This window comes from Lipomyces arxii, assembly GCF_038497795.1.
Source record: "Lipomyces arxii strain Phaff 12-163 unplaced genomic scaffold V1512scaffold_29, whole genome shotgun sequence".
NCBI classification, from domain to species: domain Eukaryota; kingdom Fungi; phylum Ascomycota; class Lipomycetes; order Lipomycetales; family Lipomycetaceae; genus Lipomyces; species Lipomyces arxii.
In genome coordinates this window covers 1-21453 of record NW_027117728.1, presented here as the reverse complement: position 1 = coordinate 21453, position 21453 = coordinate 1, and the positions used below count along the sequence as shown (strand labels likewise).

Sequence of the window (21453 nt, the reverse complement as noted above, 5' to 3'; positions counted from 1 at the left end):
ACGTAGTAGTAACCTATGCTACCAACTCATTGATATTATACAAATTATCCTACACGCTGCTCTCGTGAAATGCAATGCAAGCACCTTTACTCCTCGTCTAAATCAACTAAAGGAGCGCTGACTCCCCCTCCCCTCTGAACTCTATCCTCTTCCTCGTTCTCCGTCAGATCTTCTTCCAATCCAGCAGCAATTTCCAACAACCGCTGCTTATCTCGTGCTGCTGTGTGGTCTCCAAATACAGCATCCATATCTTCCAAGCTTTTCTGTCGAGTTTCCGGAACAATATGTTTGGCAAAAAAGAATGCGACAAGGCAGAAAAATGCAAAGAAAATGTAGGTGCGGTATGTGTATCTCTCAAGCATAATCGGACTGGCCAGTCCTATTATGAAATTATTCATCCATGTCGACGATGTAGTAATGGAAATTCCTTTTGCTCGGATTGCAAGTGGAAAAATCTCAGAAGGCAAAACCCAGCAAACCGCAGCCCACGAGTAAGCAAAGTTGACATCGTAAACGTAGATGAAAAGAACACCTAACCATGCGGCAATCGGGCTTGACGCCAAGCTGTCTTGATGAGTTCCGATAATTGCGGCAACAAATATTAATGAAACGCCAGTGCCTACAGCACCCCACATTAGCAAAATTCGCCTGCCACGAGAATCTATCAAAATCAAAGCAACAAACGTTCCAAGGCAATTTAAAGTTCCATAAACTCCAGTTGCTAATAGTGATGTCGTATTACCGCCCAACCCTAACTGAGCAAAAATTGTAGGCGCATAGTAAATCAGTGCATTGCAACCCATAAACTGGCCGAGAAACATTATCGCAGATCCAATGAATACACGTTTGAAAGAAGACTTACTTGAGAGAATCTCTCTATATTGCAGTATTTCCAACTTATAGCCTTTAGCCATGCCAAATTTCTCAGCTCGGCTTAGTTGTTCAAACAGAACTTCTGACCTGATCTGTATAAATTCTTCCTTGATTGCATTACTGTCTATTGGCTTTCTGCGGATCCGTGCGAGATCAAACAATGCATCCTCGTCCTTTCCCATCATCAAAAGCCAACGAGGTGAGTACGGCATAAAAAACATCCCAATGCCTAAAATTGCACCTGGTAGCATTTGTGCACCTAGCGGTAGTCTCCAAGCCATAGCAGACTGTTGGCAACCTTCGGGACCTACGTCCGTAAACGGTGAAAATGCAACTCCGTTGGAATATGGACGATTAGGTGAACATCTGGTACCTCCGATATAGTTGCAAAAATAGTCTATCCAAAACGCGACTAAAATTCCTACAGTGATCGACATCTGCTGCAAGACAACTAACCCACCTCTGATTTCTGGTGGCGATATCTTTTTGCAAGTAAGTAAAGGCACGAAAAGTTTTAGTTTCACACAAACTCTGTACCTCAGCCATATATAATGGAACCACCATAGTTAACATCCCCACCGAGAGACCGGCAACGATTCGACCCACAAACATAATAAATGTAGTAATGGCAATAGCTTGGAGACCGGATCCCATTAAGAATACTGCCACTGCGGCAATCATTGAATTTCGCCGCCCTATTTTGTCTGTAATTTGACCGTTCAGCAGAGACCCAAACCAGGCAGCTCATTCTCGTTAACAAAATTGCATGCTGGACCACAATCGCAACACTCACTCAACAAAAACGACGACACAAACCAGCCCTTCGCGTTAGGATCCGCATATATTTGAGGAAATTGGTAGCCAAAACTTTCCATTGTCAAAACACCAGAAATAACGCCCTGATCATATCCGAATAAGAACCCACCGATAGAAGCGAATATGGCAACCGACAGCACGAACGGGTTCTCTGTCGTGACCTCTAATACGCTACGTTGTCTTACCGACAGGTCGTGAATGACAACACCTCCTGTCATTGTCAGTAAAGCAAGTTGGCCTAGTAGCTACGTTGCACAATTAGACAGATATAGTTCATTGACAACAGGTTTTATTTTGGACGACATAACGCGAATCTATAGAAATACACGCAGCTTACTTTAAAAAATTATATGTATCATACTATGATTGTAAGCTATCAGTAAAACGCATTATTTTTTAGGGTAGACATATCTCAACAAAAGAGTGAGTTGTTTATTAACTCCAATTATCAAAATTACCAAAATTAACCCCAGACTCAGCACCACCGACAGAATCAAAACTAAAATCGTCGAGTACGCTATTGGTAAAATCATTCTGATCTTTGTCATTTTTCACTATTCCGTTCATCATCCCTGTACTGGGATTATCAAACAGTAAACTGTACACATCGTTTAACCAGTCTGTACGTTTTTCCAAATCAACGGTGGCAGCCCCTGATTGCGCGTCAGCAACATCGCTGGGATTAACAAGAGGGCCAATGAGTCCATTGATCAGTCCAAGAAACTTCTCGGCCAATCCATTGCGAGGGGAAATAGCCATCAATGCACTTTTAGCTCGTTCAATATCTTCCATCCATTCGGTTGAGCTTGGTGAAGTTGGCTCGGAACAAAAGCATAACAGAGGTATTAAGCCAGCCTGAAACAAAAAGTATAACGCATACCAAACAGCGATTGTTGACAATGAATGATTGGCAAGGTACTCCTCGACCGACAGAATTGTTTCATGTGCATTTAGCATACAGCGCTCCCGACATTGCTTTTCAGCAGCAGTTTCTTCAAACTTCGACGAGGATTGCGCCGTACCATTTGTAGACCCAATTTCACTCAAGTTTTCTTTGATTGTGACCTCAGGACAAACCCCCAAATGTGGTGATACCCCATCAGTCTTTGATAGAGAACTTAACCCAGACTTTTCCGAAGCACCACTAACACTAAGGGCCCGCTGAAGAACAAAAGGACGATAAGCCAAGATGCGTAAGTTTTGGCAGCGCCAAAACAGACGATATCTGCAAAAAACAAACCAGTCAGGTGCCGAAGCCATAAGAGAAGACTGCTGAAATTGCAATGGCAAGGTGTCAACAAAAGTGTCAATCCGTGGTGTTAACATCAAAGTCTGCTCCGCTGTCAAGCCAGGCTTAGAAATTAGTCGGTTGTATAGGCTATTTGTCATCTTGTGAAACCTGCACTGGACAATAATTCCTGAGTAAATTGTGATCTCGTTCGGTCGGCTTTGGGGCATTTCACGAGTATGTACAGTCAACTCCGCGTCATGAATGTTAGAAACTTCCGTGACGTCAACACCGCCAATATCGGGCCAGCTGATAGGCCGTCCAAATGTTATAGCTGCACCAGCATCAAACATATACAGGCCCCACCATGCACGTCGCCGCATCTCTTGCTTCAAAGGACTGCTGGTCCAGCCCGGGAATTCTCTGTGAAGTCCTAAACCTGTCGCCATTCTATGAGCAAGTCCAATGAAATTCCACCCTGAATTGGGTCTGTTTCTTTTTTGTACATAGTTGCTCAACAAAATCAGGGCTTGTACTAGCGGAAGACTGCCTGTCTCAAATACATCGGCAGTTAAGCGAGTCTTAACGCTTTGATAAAAGGCCATATCCGCGCATGACGACTCGTTTACTAAACACCATGCCCCTATAGCCAATACGGTGTTAAATAGAATCTCCCAAACAGTGTCAGGCGGACGTGCAAGCTGACCGGAATATTGACCTTTGAATGTGTCTTCGTGCAGAAAAGGATATGACGTGTGATAAATTGAGAAATACGCCTCTATCAGTGTGTCTGTAACATGGCGAGGAGCCGGTGAAGGATACATTGGAGGAACAGGCATACCGTAAAATTCAGTACCGTCAAATGACATGTTGACACTAGTAGATGGATTGATTCTTAACGCTCGCAGTAACACTGCACTGGAGGCTGAACCAAAGTAGCCAGAACCATGAGGATTAATGGATAGTGCGGCCATACCATCTGACAGATCATTATTGATGGAGTCCTGCTCCACCCAGTCGAACCCGTCTGCTTCATCAGGCACGGTTTCTTCAAATGGAATTGGTTGATGATTACTTTTCTGATCTTCTTCATCTCCAAGGTCAGCGTCTAAACCTCCCGGGCTAAGCTCTAAGAACTCATCTGCTTCGCTCTTTACTGTGGAATTCTTTCTGCACAGCAATTCCGGAGACCGTTCACTACTGGAAGATACCGATGTACTTCGCCTTGAAAGCGAAGACCCTATTGACATATGACGTGATACAGCAAACTTTCCAGAAAGCAAATCTTCTAAGTCCATATCAGGAGCTAGCTCGGCAACTAAACCTTCCAACCTTGAAACCCTGGTTTCAACCTCGGTAAGATACTTGCGCGTAAGTGGTGAGCGCACCGCTCGTGGTGAATAAACACACTCACGCTTATGGCGACGGCAATGGCCGCATATTGGATAATCTTTTGTGCACTTGAGCTTCCTTCTGCGGCAAGAATCGCACTAAAATAATTAGTAAGTCTGTATGCAACTGAGTAGAAAAAAATGCATACAGCCTGCTCAATGTCCTCTTGAACCAGTTTTCGAGCTTGAAGAGAACTCATGGTAGATTTTCTTTTTTGCTACCGGATCCGTAATAGTAGAAGAGCCAAAGACTACCACAGAAATAATCGAGTGTATCAGACCAGCTGTATATTCGATGACTTCTATGCAGTTTAGGTCTATTTGGTCCCTAATTACTTTGGTTTTTAGTCCTTAGCTGGTACATAACACTTCTAAGCAGTTTGAAATGTTGAGCTGAAATTATTCGCTTGCAATGAATTGTGCAATACGATAGACAAAAATACTGTACAATAAAAGTTTTATGTGAATTTTAAACAGTGTAAAGGCAGCCTCGGAGATGTTTTTTCTCGAAGTCGCCGCACAGTAGCCGTCTCCAGGTTTTGTGTGAAGTGGATTAAACTGGGTATATGTTTACTAAGGCCGTAAATGGCCGAAAACTTAACAACCCGTAGCAAAGTAGGGTTAAATTGTTCTAACTACCCCAGAACAAGCCGGAATTGTGAGAGGGTCGGGGCCAACAAAAGCGCCAACGTGACCGGCAAAAGAGATTTAAATTGATGAAGACGAGATATGCAGGCGGAAAGAAGAGCCATAATACAGTCTGAGAGGGTTATGATGATCCAATTGAGTAATATATTATGCCATAGAAATTGCATGTTTGTGACATAAAAACTACAACGGAATTTGAAACCCTTGTTATGCTTACAGTAGTAGTAGATCCAAAAAAAAAGTGTCCACTAAATTACCCTACTTAAATAACTAACATTTGAATTGCATTAGTTTGTACATGCCCTAAACCTTCTCCATCTACACTCCTTTACATACTAACAAATGCGAGTTCCAACCACACTACTACTCGACACATAAATAATAATATAGCACGGTAGAGGTCTATCGGTCTTAACAACCACAAACTCCGCTCTAACTGAATGGCAATACCACGCCTCTTCATTTACATACAACAAAATACATATATACAACATACCATCATTTTAAATTACTACCGAGATCATACAAAAAACATATTAAAAAATATCTATGCTCTTCCAGAGTAATGTATTCTATTATTACACTCTAAAATAGAAATGCAAATCACCTTCTAATAACACCAATCCAACTGAAGTGGAAATGAAATGAAACTCCCGACATCGAAAATAAACCCAAAATTATTTACCATCCGAAAGATTCGGCATGGAAGTCAACATTGTATGACTCCCAGAGCAAGTCTGAGCAAGCATTGCGAGTATCACGCACAACAACAGCCGGTCCACAAACCGCAGCAGCAACAGCAATGTTCTTATCGTTGCCGAAGTCCTCAATGCACTTCTTCAGACTAGCCTTGACGTATTCCCGAATATTGGGACGTCCCTGTTCCTTAGTAACCCATAATTTGAAGTTTACACCGTATTTTTCAGAGTCAAGATCGGCCCAGTTAGCAAACGACCGATCAGGGACAACCCACAAGAAATCAATCTCTGGTGGAATGTCGCCAATAGCCTCAGCGTTGCGAACAATCTCAATAGCTTCTGGGTACGTGTACGAGACACCAGCACCTCCGGCAATCAAGCAAACCTTGCGACAACCATCAAATGAATGCTGATTACCATAAGGCCCGTGAACTGCAACTAGATGCTCGCCCTCGTGGTTGAAGAGAGACCGAGAGAATCCCTTACGAGCACGAATGATAAGATCAAGAGTGTTAGCACCACTGAATTTGTTAGAAAAGGTACACTTTAAAGAAACACGAAACATACGGAGGAGAAGCAATAGTGAAAGGATGGTACTGGAACTTGGCCAAGTTAGCAATAGAAATGTAGACATACTGCCCAGTAGTCCAGTGCATCTCAGAGAATGTAGAATGAGTGTTCATAGAAAGCTTAACAGTATCGCCAGACAAGTTCTGGGAAACACCAATGACATGATGAACGTTCTTGAAACGAGTGAATCTGTCCCACGCGAAAATGGCAGCACAGGTGATAACATAAGCGCGAGTACGAATCCAGTGGAAAAACAAGAAAGGAAGGGGTAGAACGAGGAACCAAACATGGAAGTAAAGGAAAAGTTCGTACAACTTGGCACGCATAGGAGCCAAAGAAGTAGCAAGAATGATACCAAAGCAAGTGGTAGCAATTAAACCAACAATAGCCTCGTTGTTAATCTGAACACGAATGTTGATGGGGATAACAGCACAATAAGCGAAGACGTGAGCGATCGCAGTGATGCAAACAACTCTTCCAACATGCTTGTGTAAAATAATATAACCTTCATGAGACCAGCCAGTCCAGTCAACTAGCAAACCAGTCTTGGAACCAAGAAGGAAAAGGATTGGCATGTTAACAATCGAAACGAGGCCAATACGGTTAGCGAAAATTTGAGTAGACGAGGCACCGCCGTGAACGAAAATGTAGAGAATGTTGAGACCAAGATAAGATGCAATAATGAGCATAGTACCATAAGACTCAGCATAACGACCCTGAGGCTGGTAGATAAGAATTGAAGTGGTCTTTCTCCAAATAGTAGACATAGTTGAGACTGCCTTTGGAACACCTCCGTTGGCCGAAGGAATCAGAGGAGTCTTCTCATTCAATGCCCGTCGAACAGTCCGCTTGAACTGAACAGTGTAGAAATGAAACATGACAGCTGCGAGGAAAAAAGCAACAACGATGATGTTGTATGACAAGTAAAACTTGCGCGACCACTCGCGTCCGCGCTCATCAAATTCTTCCTGCTGAATGGCTGCCCATTCCTGAGGAGAATAAGTCATGTTTGTAGCTTCGTCGTAATATCCCGACATTATTAAGCTGATTGTCGAATTAAGGGATTTATACAATTGGAAGATGTAATGCTATTGATGAATTGCAGAAAGAAAGGTGGTTGAAAATGATTGGAAAAAGATTGAAAGTTCAGTGTGCGTGCGTAAGAGTGAAGAGGAAGAGGAAGATAGAGGAATAAAAGAGAGGCCGGCCAGGGGAAAGTGTGCTGTGAGTGGATAAGCAGATACCAGGGTTAGGGCTCCGATAACGCCGTTCTCACACCACACAGTCAAAATGTAGCCCAAAAAGGAAGCGCGCACCGAATGCTCACACGTTATTTACCACGAGGGCCAACCTCAGCCGATAAATTCGTTATCCTACAGTATTATTACGCGCGTTAAATGGTATCATGCCATACATTATTACAAGCATCATGATTAGAGATTAGAACAGTCAATAATAACGATCGTCACACTCTACCTGTTCAAAGTGGTTTTGCACGGGGATTGGCAAACATATCTTACATTCTACATTACCACTGCTGTTCTAGTCCACCACAGGCTCTGAACTTTACAGTCTTATCTGCCATATCTTGCGCCACAGTACACAGATACTAAAACTCAGCTTATTTGCAGCGTAACTGTAATACATTTATTTAAAAGCTCTTGATTATAAGGGTTTAGTACTACATACAAGATAATCTTATCTCTAATAATCATCTTTGCCTAGCAACAATATGTTTGTCTCTCACACTGGCCATAACAAATCACAATAACTTGTCATGCTAAATATATAAACATGCAGCACTTTGCCTTTTTTATATCTATCTTACACAATTTCAGATTCAGGCTTGCACTCAGCCAACATATCTTAATTACTATATGAAAATAACTAACAACGCTAAAAATGTAGTTCTAACTCGACGTTTAGGGTAAGTACTCTACGTCATAAGATGCAGCAATCTGGCCAGCGTCTAGTCAATTTCGGTAAGGCGTCAAACTCTTTTTGTATGCGCCAATGCACCTTCCCGCGATCTGCTGATCGCAGTAAATTCAGTTTTGGTGGTCCTCTGTTGGTCGTGTGATGATTGATACTCACAGAATGTCCTCAGTAGCTTTATATCTTTCATCATACTTTTACCCCTCTTACGATCAATTAGTATGAGTTTTTTATCAATAGAATTATATATGCAAATAACTAGCAATGGTTTCATTACCTTACATAATTCTGATGACGTACTCTAGAGCATGACTGGATGTTTTATAGCAGTAATTACATATCTATCATGGACTACTCACTGGGCATCTCTTAAAATGTGCTTGTTTATTCATGACTCTATCCATGAACTCTACTGTAAAACTCTGAAGCCCTGTATTTTTTTTGATCCTTGCATTTCCTGGATTCCAATGTTAGTAAGAGCTTGCTAATTTCGCTCCTTTGTTTGTCTGCTCGATTGCATTTTAGCGGCGAACTGACATTTTATCCTAGTCTTTATGAAGTGTGTTGTTGCATCTAGTTCATTTTTCGCAACTTTTTCACTTTCAACATTGCTATGTTGGTGTAAAAGCGGATGGGACACCTTAACGTTGCTGCCGTTGCTTTTCTATTTTGAACTTTGTTTGTTTCAGCAGATTTCTCAATATCTAGTTACGCATGTTTATTTTCCCAATCATCAGCAACACATTCAACTGATAAAAGCTGTTCAAGCTGTAGTACTACTTGTATTGAAACTGTACCTGTTGTTGTGTTAATATGCCAAGTTGAAGCCAGGTTCACTATCGAGTTATATGTGGGAAGCATGACTCTAAGGCGTTCGGGTAATGTGTTCCTTTCATATCTTGTTTCTCGCAGATCTTCTAGAAATGGGGTAAACTATGTGATGCAACACCGGCTCGGCGCATCAAGGCGTTAATAATACTCATGGGCATCTCAAGCAAAATCTGATTGGCGTCTAACATTTCAACTGCCGTAAATGATACTTACATCGAATAAGTGAATAAGTTCTTGCACGAATCGTGATAACTTAGAGAGTTGCTTGATATGATATAGACTAAGCATCATTTTTATAAATCACACGTCGATAGTATAGCCTAGTGTAAGACTTTAGTAACTAAAATAACAGATTTACCTATCATACAAGAATACTCTTTGATATGATTGATACTTGTCTACATCAACTTGCTAAGTAGTTTGCAAAATTTTCGACCATAATACGACTTTACAGATGGATTTTTTTTTTTTGCTATCATTTTCCTGCAAGTGAGTTTACTTTCAGTGAAGCAGTTCTGGCTGAGAATTTTGTGTGTCATGTAAAAGATAGATTTCATAGCTGAAGATCAAACTAGTGAAATTTTGCGATATTCGCTAAATTTTAGCTTTTTCAAAACGAAAATATAACATGCACGTACACTGCAGCTTCGGCTGATCTGCAAACGTGAAATAGACGAAGTTGCAATAAATTAATTTAAATTTTGTTCGCCTTCATTTATAACAATTTAGACTGTTACTTCGGATTTCTGCAATTGGCATAATCTCCGGAACTCCTATCTTGATTTTTAATAATGTAACCAGATTCGAGAAAATATTTAGTCTACTGTAAACATAGCAAAAGTAGACTGTGCGCTCCAAGACAATGCCAACGTAATTTAAACAAAACTTTGTAAGCTTCGCTATAATAATTAACGCAAACTGTACCTTGCATATTTTCTTGACTAGACTGCTACTGTTGAATGCTGCGAAAAGATCTAAAAACTCAAAACTGCAATAATTACTATCTATACATGTTTACTAACACAATTGTTAGCCTGTGCTGAACGTTATCCCACATCTGCGTGCGACCAGGGCGTAGAACCGTTATCTGTCAATGCAAAGTTAAATTGTTCTATTGTCAGTATCAACAAGCTTTCACAGCTCAGACTTTTGTCGTTTCCGCGGTAATAGGCTAGTTGTTACGACTGTTACTTCTCCAACATTAAAAATCAGGATAAGCAAAATTGGATACTCGCTGAACTTCACAAGCACTTCCTTCACCCTAAAAATGCCTTCGCCGTATTTAAATCAGTATGACAATGATATTTGACACAAAACTTCAATTAAGCATTGGGCTATTTTAAATCTCTAATAGTAGAGCACCTTACTTATTTACTAATAATCAACATTAAGAATTTACTTGCGAATGGCCTGCTCCAGCATTTGTTTGCTAATCCACTCTCTACCGGCATTTGCCACAAGTTCCAAACTCGCTTTATCCTTTGCAAGTTCTTTGATCTTAAATGGTGCTGGAACGTCCATTCCCTTGTGGACAAGAGGCATCGCACTAAGCATGTCCTGCCATTCATTCAAAGCTGAATAGTCAGTGCTTTCGATACCTCCATAGGTGTCATAAAGAACCCATCCCAAGTTTGCAAGGTCCGCGATTGACAAATGGTCTCCCACAAGGAACTTACTGCCTGCAGCCTTCTGCTTTTCCAGTCTTGTATTGAGAACACCAAAAAGACGTCGAACTTCGTTCTGGTATCTGTTCACACCATAATTGATTACGTCCGGATTTGCGGTTGCACAGTAGTGCATGAAGTGCAACGACTGACCCTAAAATACGTGTCAGAAAACTCTCCTTTCAATTACAGGGAGAGGTGTGCTTACTAGCATGGGCCCGAGACCACCGACTTGGAAGAAGAGCCATTCCAAAACTTCGTAATACTCTTTCGAGCCAAATGGATAACTAAGCTTGTACTCCGGGTCGTATTTGTCGGTAAGATACAAAAGAATTGCGCCGGATTCCATCAAATTGACTTGCTTTCCATCAATAACATCAACTAAAGCTGGAATTCGTCCGTTGGGATTAATGGCAAGAAACTCTGGCGTTTTCTGCTCCATCTTCGTAAGGTTGATTACCTGAACCTTGTACGGAAGCTGCAAAGTGAGTTATTTGTACAGACGATAAAAATTGACATCTAATCTACTGGTCCTTACCTCGAGAAACTCCAGAGCCATGGAGATTTTGATGCCATTGGGAGCAGCTGCTGTATACAAAGTAAGATCGGGGGTCGACATGGCTATACTAGATTGATGGCTGGCGTAAACAAAAAGACAATTGTACTTTCGTGAAAACTGAAAAAATGATAGAAGGCTTCAAGAAATATTTAAATGATTCGCTTCAGGTGGGTCATATCGCTAACTAAAAAATTTAGGTTTCCTATGATCAATTGCCGCCCGGAAACTACGACGACTCTGTGACATTTTCGTGAGCAAAAAAAGTATACCCCGCATGGCTGACAGCTTTTCGCAATTGCTTCACTCATCCTACGTCATATCTACACTTATAATCAAAACGACAACTCTGAAATATGGGTGTTAAGTCGAAACACGTCGACGGCTGACTAGAGGCAGCCGCAGCTTAATGACTCGGCTTTAAGGCTCAAAAGATGTGGTTATATGACCTGCCGGCCAATATGGATTGCCAGCATGGCGCAAAAATAATCTCATAGATTCCAAACGTACATTTCTAATATTGATAATCTTTATAATCTAACTTCTCCAAGTATGCAAAAATACAGATCCGGCGCTGTTACAATCGCATCCATCTAATTAGCAAGTATTATCAAGCACAATAAATAGACTTTAGTAAGACTCCCGACCAATTTAATGTCTAAATACGACACCCTTCAATTTCGTCTATTGATGCTCGTATGTAGTGTATGCTCCTTCATGATAGCACAAAATATAATGTTAACAAATCCAACAACTGCTGCAAAAATAAACACTGCTCTGCAGGCATCGAGATAAGACATAATCACAAGTGGCTTAACATTTTCCGGCAGATATTCTACCTCTTCAACAGAGTCCAGCACGCGAGAAATAATGTCTATAGCATCTGGAGTAGTGATTCGGTTTATGAGACGAGCTGATAAAACGTTTTGAAAAATCGCAGAAGCTATGGAAACTCCAATTGTAGAACCTGTGGCCCGAAAGCCGTACTGAATCGATGTAGTTACGGCCTGAAATTCATGCGGCACGGAAGCAATCAGTGCAATAAGTGTTGAGGTTAGTAATGAGCCAAAGCCTATTCCAGGAATTAGAAGGAACAAAATTTGAATAAATGTGCCAGTATTGAAACCATACGTGCACACAAGGAGACAGCCAACAAACAACAGTGCCGCACTGAATACCATTATCTTATAATACCTGCCAGTAGCACGCATATACGATCCTGTGGAAATTGCACCAATACCGGTACCAATAAAATTTGAAATGATATTGGTGCCAGCCGAAGTTGCAGAGACGCTTCGGACGGCAATAAGATAAATCGGAACATAGAATAAGTGCGAATAGCTAACCATGAAAATCAAAGAGTTAGAGACAGCAGATCCTAGAATTGTACGGTCCTTTAGAAAACTAATCGGCAAAACTGGCTCCTGAGCAACCTTGGTTTCGATATGAACGAAGGCTGCTAAAAACAAGAACGATAACGGAAAAAGAACAAAAACAATGGGCGATGACCATGGCACATAATTTCCGCCAATTGAGAGCGCAAGAAGAAACAAAGCAAGTGCTATTACAAGAGTGATAGATCCAGCAAAGTCAATACGTTTCAATCTTCCGGACTCGATTTCGCTTGCCGGTTTTCCCTTCAAATTCATCTGAATTGCAAATGCTGAAACTAAAACAAACGGAACTTGAATAAAAAAAGCCCATCTCCATCCAATTGCATCAGTGATAAGGCCACCAAAAACACCACCACAAGCGGCTCCGGAATTGTACAGCACACTGCCAATTCCATGCAAAAGAGATCTTTGACGAAGAGGAACAAGATCACTAAGTGTAATCACAGAAAGAGAATTCAGACCCCCACCACCGATGCCAGCAACAATACGAGCGAAAACAAGAAACCAAAGGTTCGGCGCAATTCCGCAAAGGATACAGCCAACCGCAAATGCACTCTTAAAAATTAGTTCAAGTCTAGCAAACAACATCAAATGCCTACATTACTGAATATAAGTAGCGCCTTTCTTCCGTATATATCCTGATTACATTAGGCTACCATACATGCAAACACAAATTTCGTTTAACTCACAGAAACCTTGCCATATATAGGCTGAAAAGCTGCAAGTGCGATCAAATATGAAGTTGCAATCCAAGAAACCGATCGAAATTCATGAAATTCCGACGCAATATGTGATAGAAGAGTGACAATGACGGTACCGTCCAACGCACACAAAAATACCCCAATGTATAGCGAGCAGAACAATGTGACTAAAGCTCTAGTACTAAGTTCGTGCACTTCTTGCTCTGCTACAGCGGCTTCATTTGTACTTCCTTCTTCAATTTCTTCAATGGCATTGTCATCGCGTTCGTCAAAATCACCTAAAAGTCGCGCCGATTCTTGATCGATCAATGAATCGCGGCGCTCTCGTGGCGTAGTCATAATAATAAGTGAACCAAACGAATGATAGGCTAATTGGAAATAAATAGTTTCTGAATCAGCGCACTTCACGGTATATAAACCAAATTTCCAATTGCAGTCAACAAAATAGTAGATAAATAAAAAGTAAATACCGACCTCATAAACTTTTGAGACATGATGCTCGGATTCTCGGGCTTGTGCGTTGCGTGAGGCTCGGGTGAGTCGTCCGACCCCCATGGTTTTAATTTACTAAACAGATATTTACAATTCACAACCGCTGACCGAGTTTTTCATACGAACACAAGTCAATACATCAGAAAATGGTTTAGATTACAACTATATCTTTTCCAAAACGGTAGTAATTCACGATATATAATGAGCTTGAACATTTACATTGACAAATGAGTTTTAACATCTCGGCAATTTATACTGTACACAGTTGTGCCCAAGTATTGGGAGGCTCAAGTTGTGCAATCTTTGAAGGCAGTACCTGAAATTGCATGAGTAATCCAGCTTCTAAGTGCCAAGTGATGTGGCCTATTCAGATTAGCGAATTGCATTAACGTGCCATAAGTTATTTGACAGAAGCACATACAATGAAAAGCCCAAAGACCGGGATTGTCAGCAACAAATCTAATAATAGTCCAACCGTACCCTTGAACTTGCACAGTGTCTCTGCGCATTGGATTTGTTGCGTTCAGATGCTGATACTGATTAAATTGAAAGTTACCAGTTCCGGCTCCCATCACCCAGAACTTGTATCCATGCAAGTGAAATGGATGTGATCCATCGTCCAGATTATTGATTAATACATCCACAACTGCATAGTCCGGTGGGCGAATTATGTACTGGTGGCGGTCACCATCATAAACGCCTTGATTTAGTACGCCAACAGTGTTCAAAAGCTGAGTACTGTTATTTTCCGCAATGGCAGACGAATTTGCATCAGAAAACATTGAATACGCTTGATATAAAAGCGCTTGACTCGCTGGCCTCCAAGTAGTGCCGTTAATGTAAGCCAAGTCAAGAGCACGAGCTTTTATTTGGAAACTGGAATCAAGACGGTAAAAAGCGGTTGCGTTAGGTGCACTCATTGCAATCATCGGCTCAATAGAAGTGTTGTTAAGATCGCGACATCTAACATTCGCTGAAACATCGTCCCACGAGTTTGAAACTGTGTTGATAGTCGCAGACTTACTGTGCATCACGGAAGCAGCACGACTATCAGTTACATTCGTATAGACCACAGCTGCAGTAACACCTGGGTTTAAAACAGGATTTGTTTCGGCGAAGCAGAACTGATTAAGCTCGGCACGCATCCAAAATATCTCTGAGGGCGCATCGGTGGTCAAAACATTAGTTTTAATTAAAATCGAATATCTTTGGGCAACAGCAACCCTGATCTTATGAAGCATTGTTGGTGCAATTAAAGTACCGTCTCCTTCGATCAAAGTCATTTCGTGATCGTCAATGGAGAAATCGATTTCCGCAAAGGCACCGGTGTTGATCACACGAAACCTGTAAATTGAGTCACGCTCAAGATTAAAAACTGTACGGCTAGAATCGTTTTGAAAACACACGGCATCTGAAGTTTTAGAGCAGTCAAAATGTGCGCCACCATTAATAAGACCGTTGTCAGGAACTGGCTCCACATTTTCGTTTCCAGGAGCAAGATATTCAGGTAAATAAGTCTCTGCCACGTTATGGTACCAATCTGAAATAAGGACAACTTGATCATAATCATACATATGTCCAATCAAATCATCTTCTTCTTGTGAGTGAATTACAAGTGGGCCAACAACCCCGTCCATGTACTGAGTTCCGTAATGAGAGTGATACCAATATGTGCCATACTGATTTTCAAGAGTGAAATTGTAAGTGAATGAACCACCCGGAGGTATAGCACATTGAGTTATGGCCGTGACACCATCCATGAAGTTTGTGCTATTTTGATATAGCCCATGAAAATGAATTGTAGTCGGATTAAGCCCCTGGTTTACCACGTTAACAACAAGGCGATCTCCCATGTTCGCCTCAATTAAGGGACCAGGAAATTTCCCATTGACGACTGTGAGAGATCTGTTGTATCCATCTGGCCAGCCTGAGACTTCACTGACAGTAAAATTATACACCCGAGTAGTCAGCGGTGCACTTGAGTTCCAGTTTTTGCTCACACGATATTCAGTTCCAGTATTCAATCTCCAATCGTCATTCCAAGTTGATCCACCGGTCGGACTTCCCAATCCATTTGAACTATTTTGATACCTACGCAGTCCGATACCCATGCCCAAAGCAATGGCAGCTATTACAAGCACAGCGACACCGACTAAGATCCAATCACGCCACCGGCTCAATTTACCAAAAGCAGTTTCAACATTCGCACTTTTCTTGAGTTTTTCATACCGTCTTTCTTCTCTAGCAGACATTTTATGTGTGAGAACAGACTAAGTCAAAAGCAAAACACAGAAATTTATAATGCAATGTAAAACGCAGACGAGAAAAAAAAGATAGGTTAAGAATTAAGTATGATCAAAGTGGCTTGAGCATACATGCTGTCCAGATTCAAAGCAAGGTAACTCCTTGAAGTCACATCGGTTCATAATCATAGCCAACCAGGTAGTAGTAAGTAGAATAGAAACAAGTGAGCCGAGACATAGGAGTACCTCGACTAGTGCAATTAAAGCTTAGCCAAGAACGTTTCATTATATGCTTGCTTGACTTAAGACTGCACGTTTGTCAAAGAATTGTTTTTACCTTGCATTCAACGAATGAGCGTTTACTCGGCACGTGGGGATTTCGACCAGCCAAGTGGGTAAAGATGAGTGAGGCTGGCTTGCACGTGTGTGAATTGGGATCTGCGACTCTTGAAAAACCAAGATTAACAGCCAGAGCCAGTTCTTGAATGACTGAGTATTACGCATAAACTTTACCGTCTACTTCATTGGCTGGTGTTATTTCTGCATGTAATATTACTGTTTTTACTGTGACCTACGCATGGCGTTTTTTTCCGAGATGGGTTGCAACCAGTAGCGATACGGATGCTCGGCCACATGCTAAATGTCTGCTGTTCTTGTTGTACATGCTCATTACGTGAACACTATCTAGAACTCTGCAAAATTAGGAGGTTGCTAGAGTAATATTTAGGGATACATGCGAATTTTGTTTGTGTGATTGTCAAGTATGAACTGTTTGAATTAGGCATTTCGGTGGTCTGTCATCAGTCATTCTAGATAAAACATTTGTCAAACAGAGTTACGATTTCCTTTTACTGGGTAAAGTAGCAAGGACCACTTTGAGTCTCAGTATAGCGCGTTGACTTGGCTTACAGTGCATCATGCGTGCACCCGCTTCTTGCTTTTCTGCAATTACATTATATATATCGCCGTCTGCCACCCTTTAGTCTCAACCATCGTCTTACTTGCTTTAATCTGTACTTTTCTATTGTTCTGTCGATAAGTTATGAAGCTCATCAATATGGCCCTGGCTACCGCTGCCATCTCTACTTTTGCGAAGGCGCAGTCTTCTTTGTCTGCTGCTTTGACACCTCTTTATTCTACAATAGAGCCTTCACTTACCGAGATATATGCTGCACAAGCTACCGTTGTCCCGGAGATGGAGACCTCTACTGTTTCTGGATCTGCATTTGATCGCATGATCGTTATTTGGTTGGAGAATACCGTATGATTCGTACTTTTATTGAAAAAGGTCAACAGTCTTGTTTACAATTTTTCAGGACTTTGACGCTGCTGCGTCTCAATCCGATCTCCAGTGGTTGTCTCAATATGGTGTTGTTCTTACCAACTTTTTTGGAAACACGCATCCCTCTGAGCCTAATGTATGTAAATCCACATTATTTTCAAAATCTCTAACTTCTGTAGTACGTTGCTGCCGTTGGTGGTGACTATTTCGGTATGAATTCAGATGACTTTTTCCGAATTCCAGAGAATGTTTCTACTATTGTTGATCTCTTTGATACAAAGGGTATTAGCTGGGCGGAGTATCAAGAACATCAGCCTTATGCCGGATATGAGGGGTTCAACTTCTCAAATCAGGATACTTATGCAAACGACTATGTGCGTAAGCATAACCCGTTGATCATTTACGACTCAATTGCCCACAACGCTTCTCGCCTTGACAATATTAAAAACTTCACCTCGTTCTACGATGATTTGAACAGCAAGTCGCTTCCTCAGTGGTCTTTCATCACTCCTAACATGACTAATGACGGTCATGACACTACTATTGACGTGTCTGGCTCATGGTCTCGTTCTTTCTTGGCTCCTCTTTTGAACAATTCTTATTTCATGGATAACACATTGGTCTTGCTCACATTTGACGAAAATGAGACTTACGGTATTCAGAATCGTGTTTGGTCTCTTCTCCTTGGAGGCGCTGTTCCAAAGGAGCTTCATGGAACCCAGGACAATCACTTTTATACTCATTATTCAGAAATTGCCACTGTCGAGGCAAACTGGGATCTTCCTTCGCTCGGCCGTGGCGATGCTGATGCTAACGTGTTTTCTCTTGTTGCAAACGACACCAGTATCAATATGTTGAATGTTGATTACTCAAACACTTTTAACAACCAGTCGGTTCCAGGCTACTATAATGACTATGAAATCCCCATTCCTCCTCCTAACGTTACTGCCATCAATCGGAATGGCCGACCGGTTCTTGATTCAATTTCTTCGATTTGGGCGGATGCTTATTCTGCATCGGTTTCGTCGTCTATATCAGCTGCTTCTTCTTCTTCTTCTAGCGCTGCAAGCTCTGCAACCGCTGCTTCCACTGTTACCATTGCCACCACTACCACTACGTCCGCTCCTACGTCCACGGCCACGTCCACTTCCTCCTCTGGCGCTAAGAAACTCGCCCCTATTGGAGGATTTGTAGGTCTGGTGATGGCTGCACTGGCAGCTTTTTAGTTGAATTCACATTTTTGTGTGCATAAGACTTGTATAAATGCAGCGGGCTTCGTTTGCTGAAACAGCAGTTTCATAGACTACAGAAATCGAATTTTCATCACTCTAATTTTTCTACTCAAAATAAAATTTCTTCACTATAAACCAATTTCAATTAAAAGTCACTCTTAGCTTACCTATTATTATTGACCGATGCCATTTGAATTTCAAGCAAGTTGTGCAAATAATCAAACATGTGTATGAAGTACCGGTAATAGAAGGCACCGCAGACAGACACAGGAAAGTAAAAATTGAAATTAGGGCTGTCTACATAATACTCCCTATCGCGTCATTTTGAGTGGGCAACACACAACGCGATGTGGTCTCTTATCGGCGAAACTCTAATTCGCCTACCGCGCCTTCGCTATTTCTACACAGTGGGGACATCACAACAAACTAACACTTTACAAGTTTATATCACGAAACATCTAAAGTTGAGTAAGCCGAGTGTCCGTAAAGCGCTATGGACTCTGTCAGCAAAGACGGTTCACTGGATGAGAAGACTGCACTAATACAAGACGATGAGGAACCTGTTGTGGACATTGTCGGTGAGAGTTCGTCTCTTCTAACAAAACGAGTTGTTCACCAGGACGAAAAATTGTCTTCAAAGAGCTATGGTGCAACGGAGAGTGGCAGTTCTATTGATGGTGACGACATACATTCGAAGTATGTTCGTCACGCAGCCGAGATTCAGAATAATCTTGCCAATGGAGTGTATGCAGCTCTTTAAGTTTTGAATGTGGGTTGACTACTAAGTAATAAATTAGAAAAGGATGGACCGAAGAGGAAGAAAATACAGTTCGACGCAAGACAGACTTGCGTGTAATGATTCTGGCTTGTGTAATGTTCTTTTCTATGGATCTTGATCGTTCGAATATTCAGCAAGTATTGTCGTCTGACTTTCTTTTGGACACCAACATGAGTACCAATGACTATAACGTGGGACAATCACTGTTTCTAATATTTTTTCTTGCTCTGGATATTCCGTCACAAACGATGAATAAGCGGTTTGGTCCCAATCGATGGCTCCCAACGATTATGACAGCATGGGGAATTGTATCAACACTTCAAGTACTAATTAATGCGCGCCCTTTCTTCTTGTTCACCCGAGCTGCTCTTGGGTTTTGCGAAGGCGGGTTTGTTTCTGGATTGGCATTTTATGTTTCTTCATTCTATAAGTCGGACGAGCTTTCCATTCGATTTTCATGGATTTGGGCAACGCAGTCTTTGACTAATGTCATTTCGGCTTTACTTGCCTCAGCTATTCTTTTGATGCACGATGTTGGGACTCTGAAAAACTGGCAGTGGCTATTTCTTATGGAAGGCTTGCTGACTACTACTATTGGCGTGGCTGCTTTTTTTTTGATTCCTTCCCTTAGCACCCCTGGAATTTCGAGCACTTTCACTGCTCGAGAAGCAGCTATACTCCGTGCCCGTGTTGAGCATGATGATCCATCGAAAAAGAATCAATCAGACAAAGATGTTGGCAAACGACAAACTGCGGGACATGTTTTGAGATCGGTTTTTGGGGCGTTAACAGATAAGTATCTGGCCCCCATTTTTCTTTTAGGTTATATTGGATTTATACCGTCGGTCACATTGCGGTACTACTTCCCTATTAACATGAGATTCCTCATGTTCGATTCGACGCAAATCAATCTTCTTATCATTCCATATGCTGCGTTGAATATTTTCTGGACAACAACATTTTCGCGGCTGTCAGATCACTATCGCACGAAATGGATATTTGCTCTACTCTCGGCTCTGTGGGTATTTCCTAATTTAATATTTTTGCAGTTTCTTCCGTACTCTGCGAGCAGATGGTGGAGATTTGCGTCTTACACTTGGGTTTTAGGATATCCGTACTATCAACCTATCTTGGTTTCTTGGGTTTCGGCAAATTCCAATGACCCGGACCGCCGAGCGATGGCTCAAAGTATTTACAATATTGCCGTGCAATTGGGAAATCTGACGGCTGCAAACATCTACCAGGAGAATGATGCATCCTATTATCATATGGGAAACTACGTTTTGTTAGGACTCAATCTAGCTTCTATGATATTGGCAGTCGGAATCATGGTATACTATGTCAGGGAAAATGAAAAACGTGAAAAAGTATGGGTGAAGATGAACGAAATGGAGAAAGAAGAGTATTCTCGAGGTGCAGGCAGCGAAGTTGGAAATCACAGGCTTGATTTCAGGCTTAGATTATAAATTGGACTAATAGTTGCTTGTATCGGAAATGAGTGGACTGCATAATGGAGGACCAAAAAGAGAATGCATTATAGAAAAAAAGTTGTTTCGTTTGCTCAAGAGAGTTTTACATGGCCAGATAGTAATTAAAAGCTCTGTAATTTGGATTTAAAAAAAACAGTGTGAAAAATATACTTATAAACAAGACTAAAAAATTGCAGATATGCCATTATACCTTTTACTAACTTTTGGATTTCAGTTCCAACATTTATAAGAAGCTTTAAAAGAATTTGAATAAACAGTCTTAGGTACTCTCCTAGTGCCATTATTGCCATTGCTTGTCCATAATGCATAGTAGCAATTAAATGTCTCTGTAAAGTTGCAAGTTTGGATCCATTGCGGTACCAAAACTCGTATTTGATAACTCGCCAGCAGTATTAATGTCAAGGTGTATGAAAGGTATAAATTATTGTACAAATTTATTGACACAAAACTAAAAAGGACACATCTGCTTACCTGTACAAATATATCTAATAGGAGCGCGCTCACTAAATGACCTCGATAGAGAACAAGACTGTAAGTGTTAGGATCTTGGAAACGCTGTAGAAGTAGATAGTAATATAATTTATTTAGAAGAAAACAAAACTTGGAAACCTCAGTTAAGGGAAACTGAATA

The 21453-nt window shown here is 41.3% G+C and overlaps 9 protein-coding genes across 9 annotated transcripts; 3 read left to right on the top strand and 6 right to left on the bottom strand.

Annotated features, from left to right (window-relative positions):
- Nucleotides 1-18: 18 nt before the first annotated feature.
- V1512DRAFT_267923 (general substrate transporter) lies at nt 19-1987 on the bottom strand. Its single transcript, XM_066917370.1, has 3 exons — nt 1667-1987; nt 1411-1616; nt 19-1355 (listed from the first exon to the last, which is right to left on the bottom strand). The coding sequence occupies exons 1-3, from the start codon at nt 1905-1907 to the stop codon at nt 87-89; spliced, it is 1716 nt and encodes a 571-aa protein (XP_066769320.1). The 5' UTR covers nt 1908-1987; the 3' UTR covers nt 19-86.
- On the bottom strand, nt 1986-4804 carry V1512DRAFT_243743 (fungal-specific transcription factor domain-containing protein). The gene is made up of 2 exons (XM_066914323.1): nt 4458-4804; nt 1986-4407 (listed from the first exon to the last, which is right to left on the bottom strand). The coding sequence occupies exons 1-2, from the start codon at nt 4506-4508 to the stop codon at nt 2125-2127; spliced, it is 2334 nt and encodes a 777-aa protein (XP_066769319.1). The 5' UTR covers nt 4509-4804; the 3' UTR covers nt 1986-2124.
- Nucleotides 4805-5223: 419 nt separating this feature from the next.
- V1512DRAFT_267919 (FAD-binding domain-containing protein) lies at nt 5224-7380 on the bottom strand. Its single transcript, XM_066917369.1, has 2 exons — nt 6222-7380; nt 5224-6175 (listed from the first exon to the last, which is right to left on the bottom strand). Exons 1-2 carry the CDS (start codon nt 7259-7261, stop codon nt 5638-5640), a joined length of 1578 nt encoding a protein of 525 aa, XP_066769318.1. The 5' UTR covers nt 7262-7380; the 3' UTR covers nt 5224-5637.
- A 1073-nt stretch (nt 7381-8453) lies between these two features.
- On the top strand, nt 8454-9222 carry V1512DRAFT_267918 (uncharacterized protein). Its single transcript, XM_066917368.1, has 2 exons — nt 8454-8616; nt 8697-9222. Exon 2 carries the CDS (start codon nt 8714-8716, stop codon nt 8969-8971), a length of 258 nt encoding a protein of 85 aa, XP_066769317.1. The 5' UTR covers nt 8454-8616; nt 8697-8713; the 3' UTR covers nt 8972-9222.
- A 907-nt stretch (nt 9223-10129) lies between these two features.
- On the bottom strand, nt 10130-11466 carry V1512DRAFT_92327 (glutathione S-transferase). The gene is made up of 3 exons (XM_066918561.1): nt 11193-11466; nt 10863-11132; nt 10130-10808 (listed from the first exon to the last, which is right to left on the bottom strand). The coding sequence occupies exons 1-3, from the start codon at nt 11271-11273 to the stop codon at nt 10386-10388; spliced, it is 774 nt and encodes a 257-aa protein (XP_066769316.1). The 5' UTR covers nt 11274-11466; the 3' UTR covers nt 10130-10385.
- Nucleotides 11467-11686: 220 nt separating this feature from the next.
- Nucleotides 11687-13795, bottom strand: V1512DRAFT_243735 (major facilitator superfamily domain-containing protein). The gene is made up of 3 exons (XM_066914322.1): nt 13294-13795; nt 13204-13242; nt 11687-13159 (listed from the first exon to the last, which is right to left on the bottom strand). Exons 1-3 carry the CDS (start codon nt 13642-13644, stop codon nt 11885-11887), a joined length of 1665 nt encoding a protein of 554 aa, XP_066769315.1. The 5' UTR covers nt 13645-13795; the 3' UTR covers nt 11687-11884.
- Nucleotides 13796-13946: 151 nt separating this feature from the next.
- Nucleotides 13947-16480, bottom strand: V1512DRAFT_267905 (Cupredoxin). The gene is made up of 2 exons (XM_066917367.1): nt 14219-16480; nt 13947-14160 (listed from the first exon to the last, which is right to left on the bottom strand). Exons 1-2 carry the CDS (start codon nt 16047-16049, stop codon nt 14048-14050), a joined length of 1944 nt encoding a protein of 647 aa, XP_066769314.1. The 5' UTR covers nt 16050-16480; the 3' UTR covers nt 13947-14047.
- A 692-nt stretch (nt 16481-17172) lies between these two features.
- On the top strand, nt 17173-18332 carry V1512DRAFT_196669 (phosphoesterase family-domain-containing protein; the record flags this gene model as incomplete). The annotated part of the gene is made up of 3 exons (XM_066913161.1): nt 17173-17301; nt 17357-17458; nt 17502-18332. Coding segments are annotated over 3 exons (1062 nt in total), but the record flags the coding sequence as incomplete, so codon positions are not given.
- Nucleotides 18333-18739: 407 nt separating this feature from the next.
- Nucleotides 18740-20984, top strand: V1512DRAFT_230371 (major facilitator superfamily domain-containing protein). The gene is made up of 2 exons (XM_066913953.1): nt 18740-19298; nt 19352-20984. The coding sequence occupies exons 1-2, from the start codon at nt 19048-19050 to the stop codon at nt 20796-20798; spliced, it is 1698 nt and encodes a 565-aa protein (XP_066769312.1). The 5' UTR covers nt 18740-19047; the 3' UTR covers nt 20799-20984.
- The last annotated feature ends 469 nt before the right edge of the window (nt 20985-21453 follow it).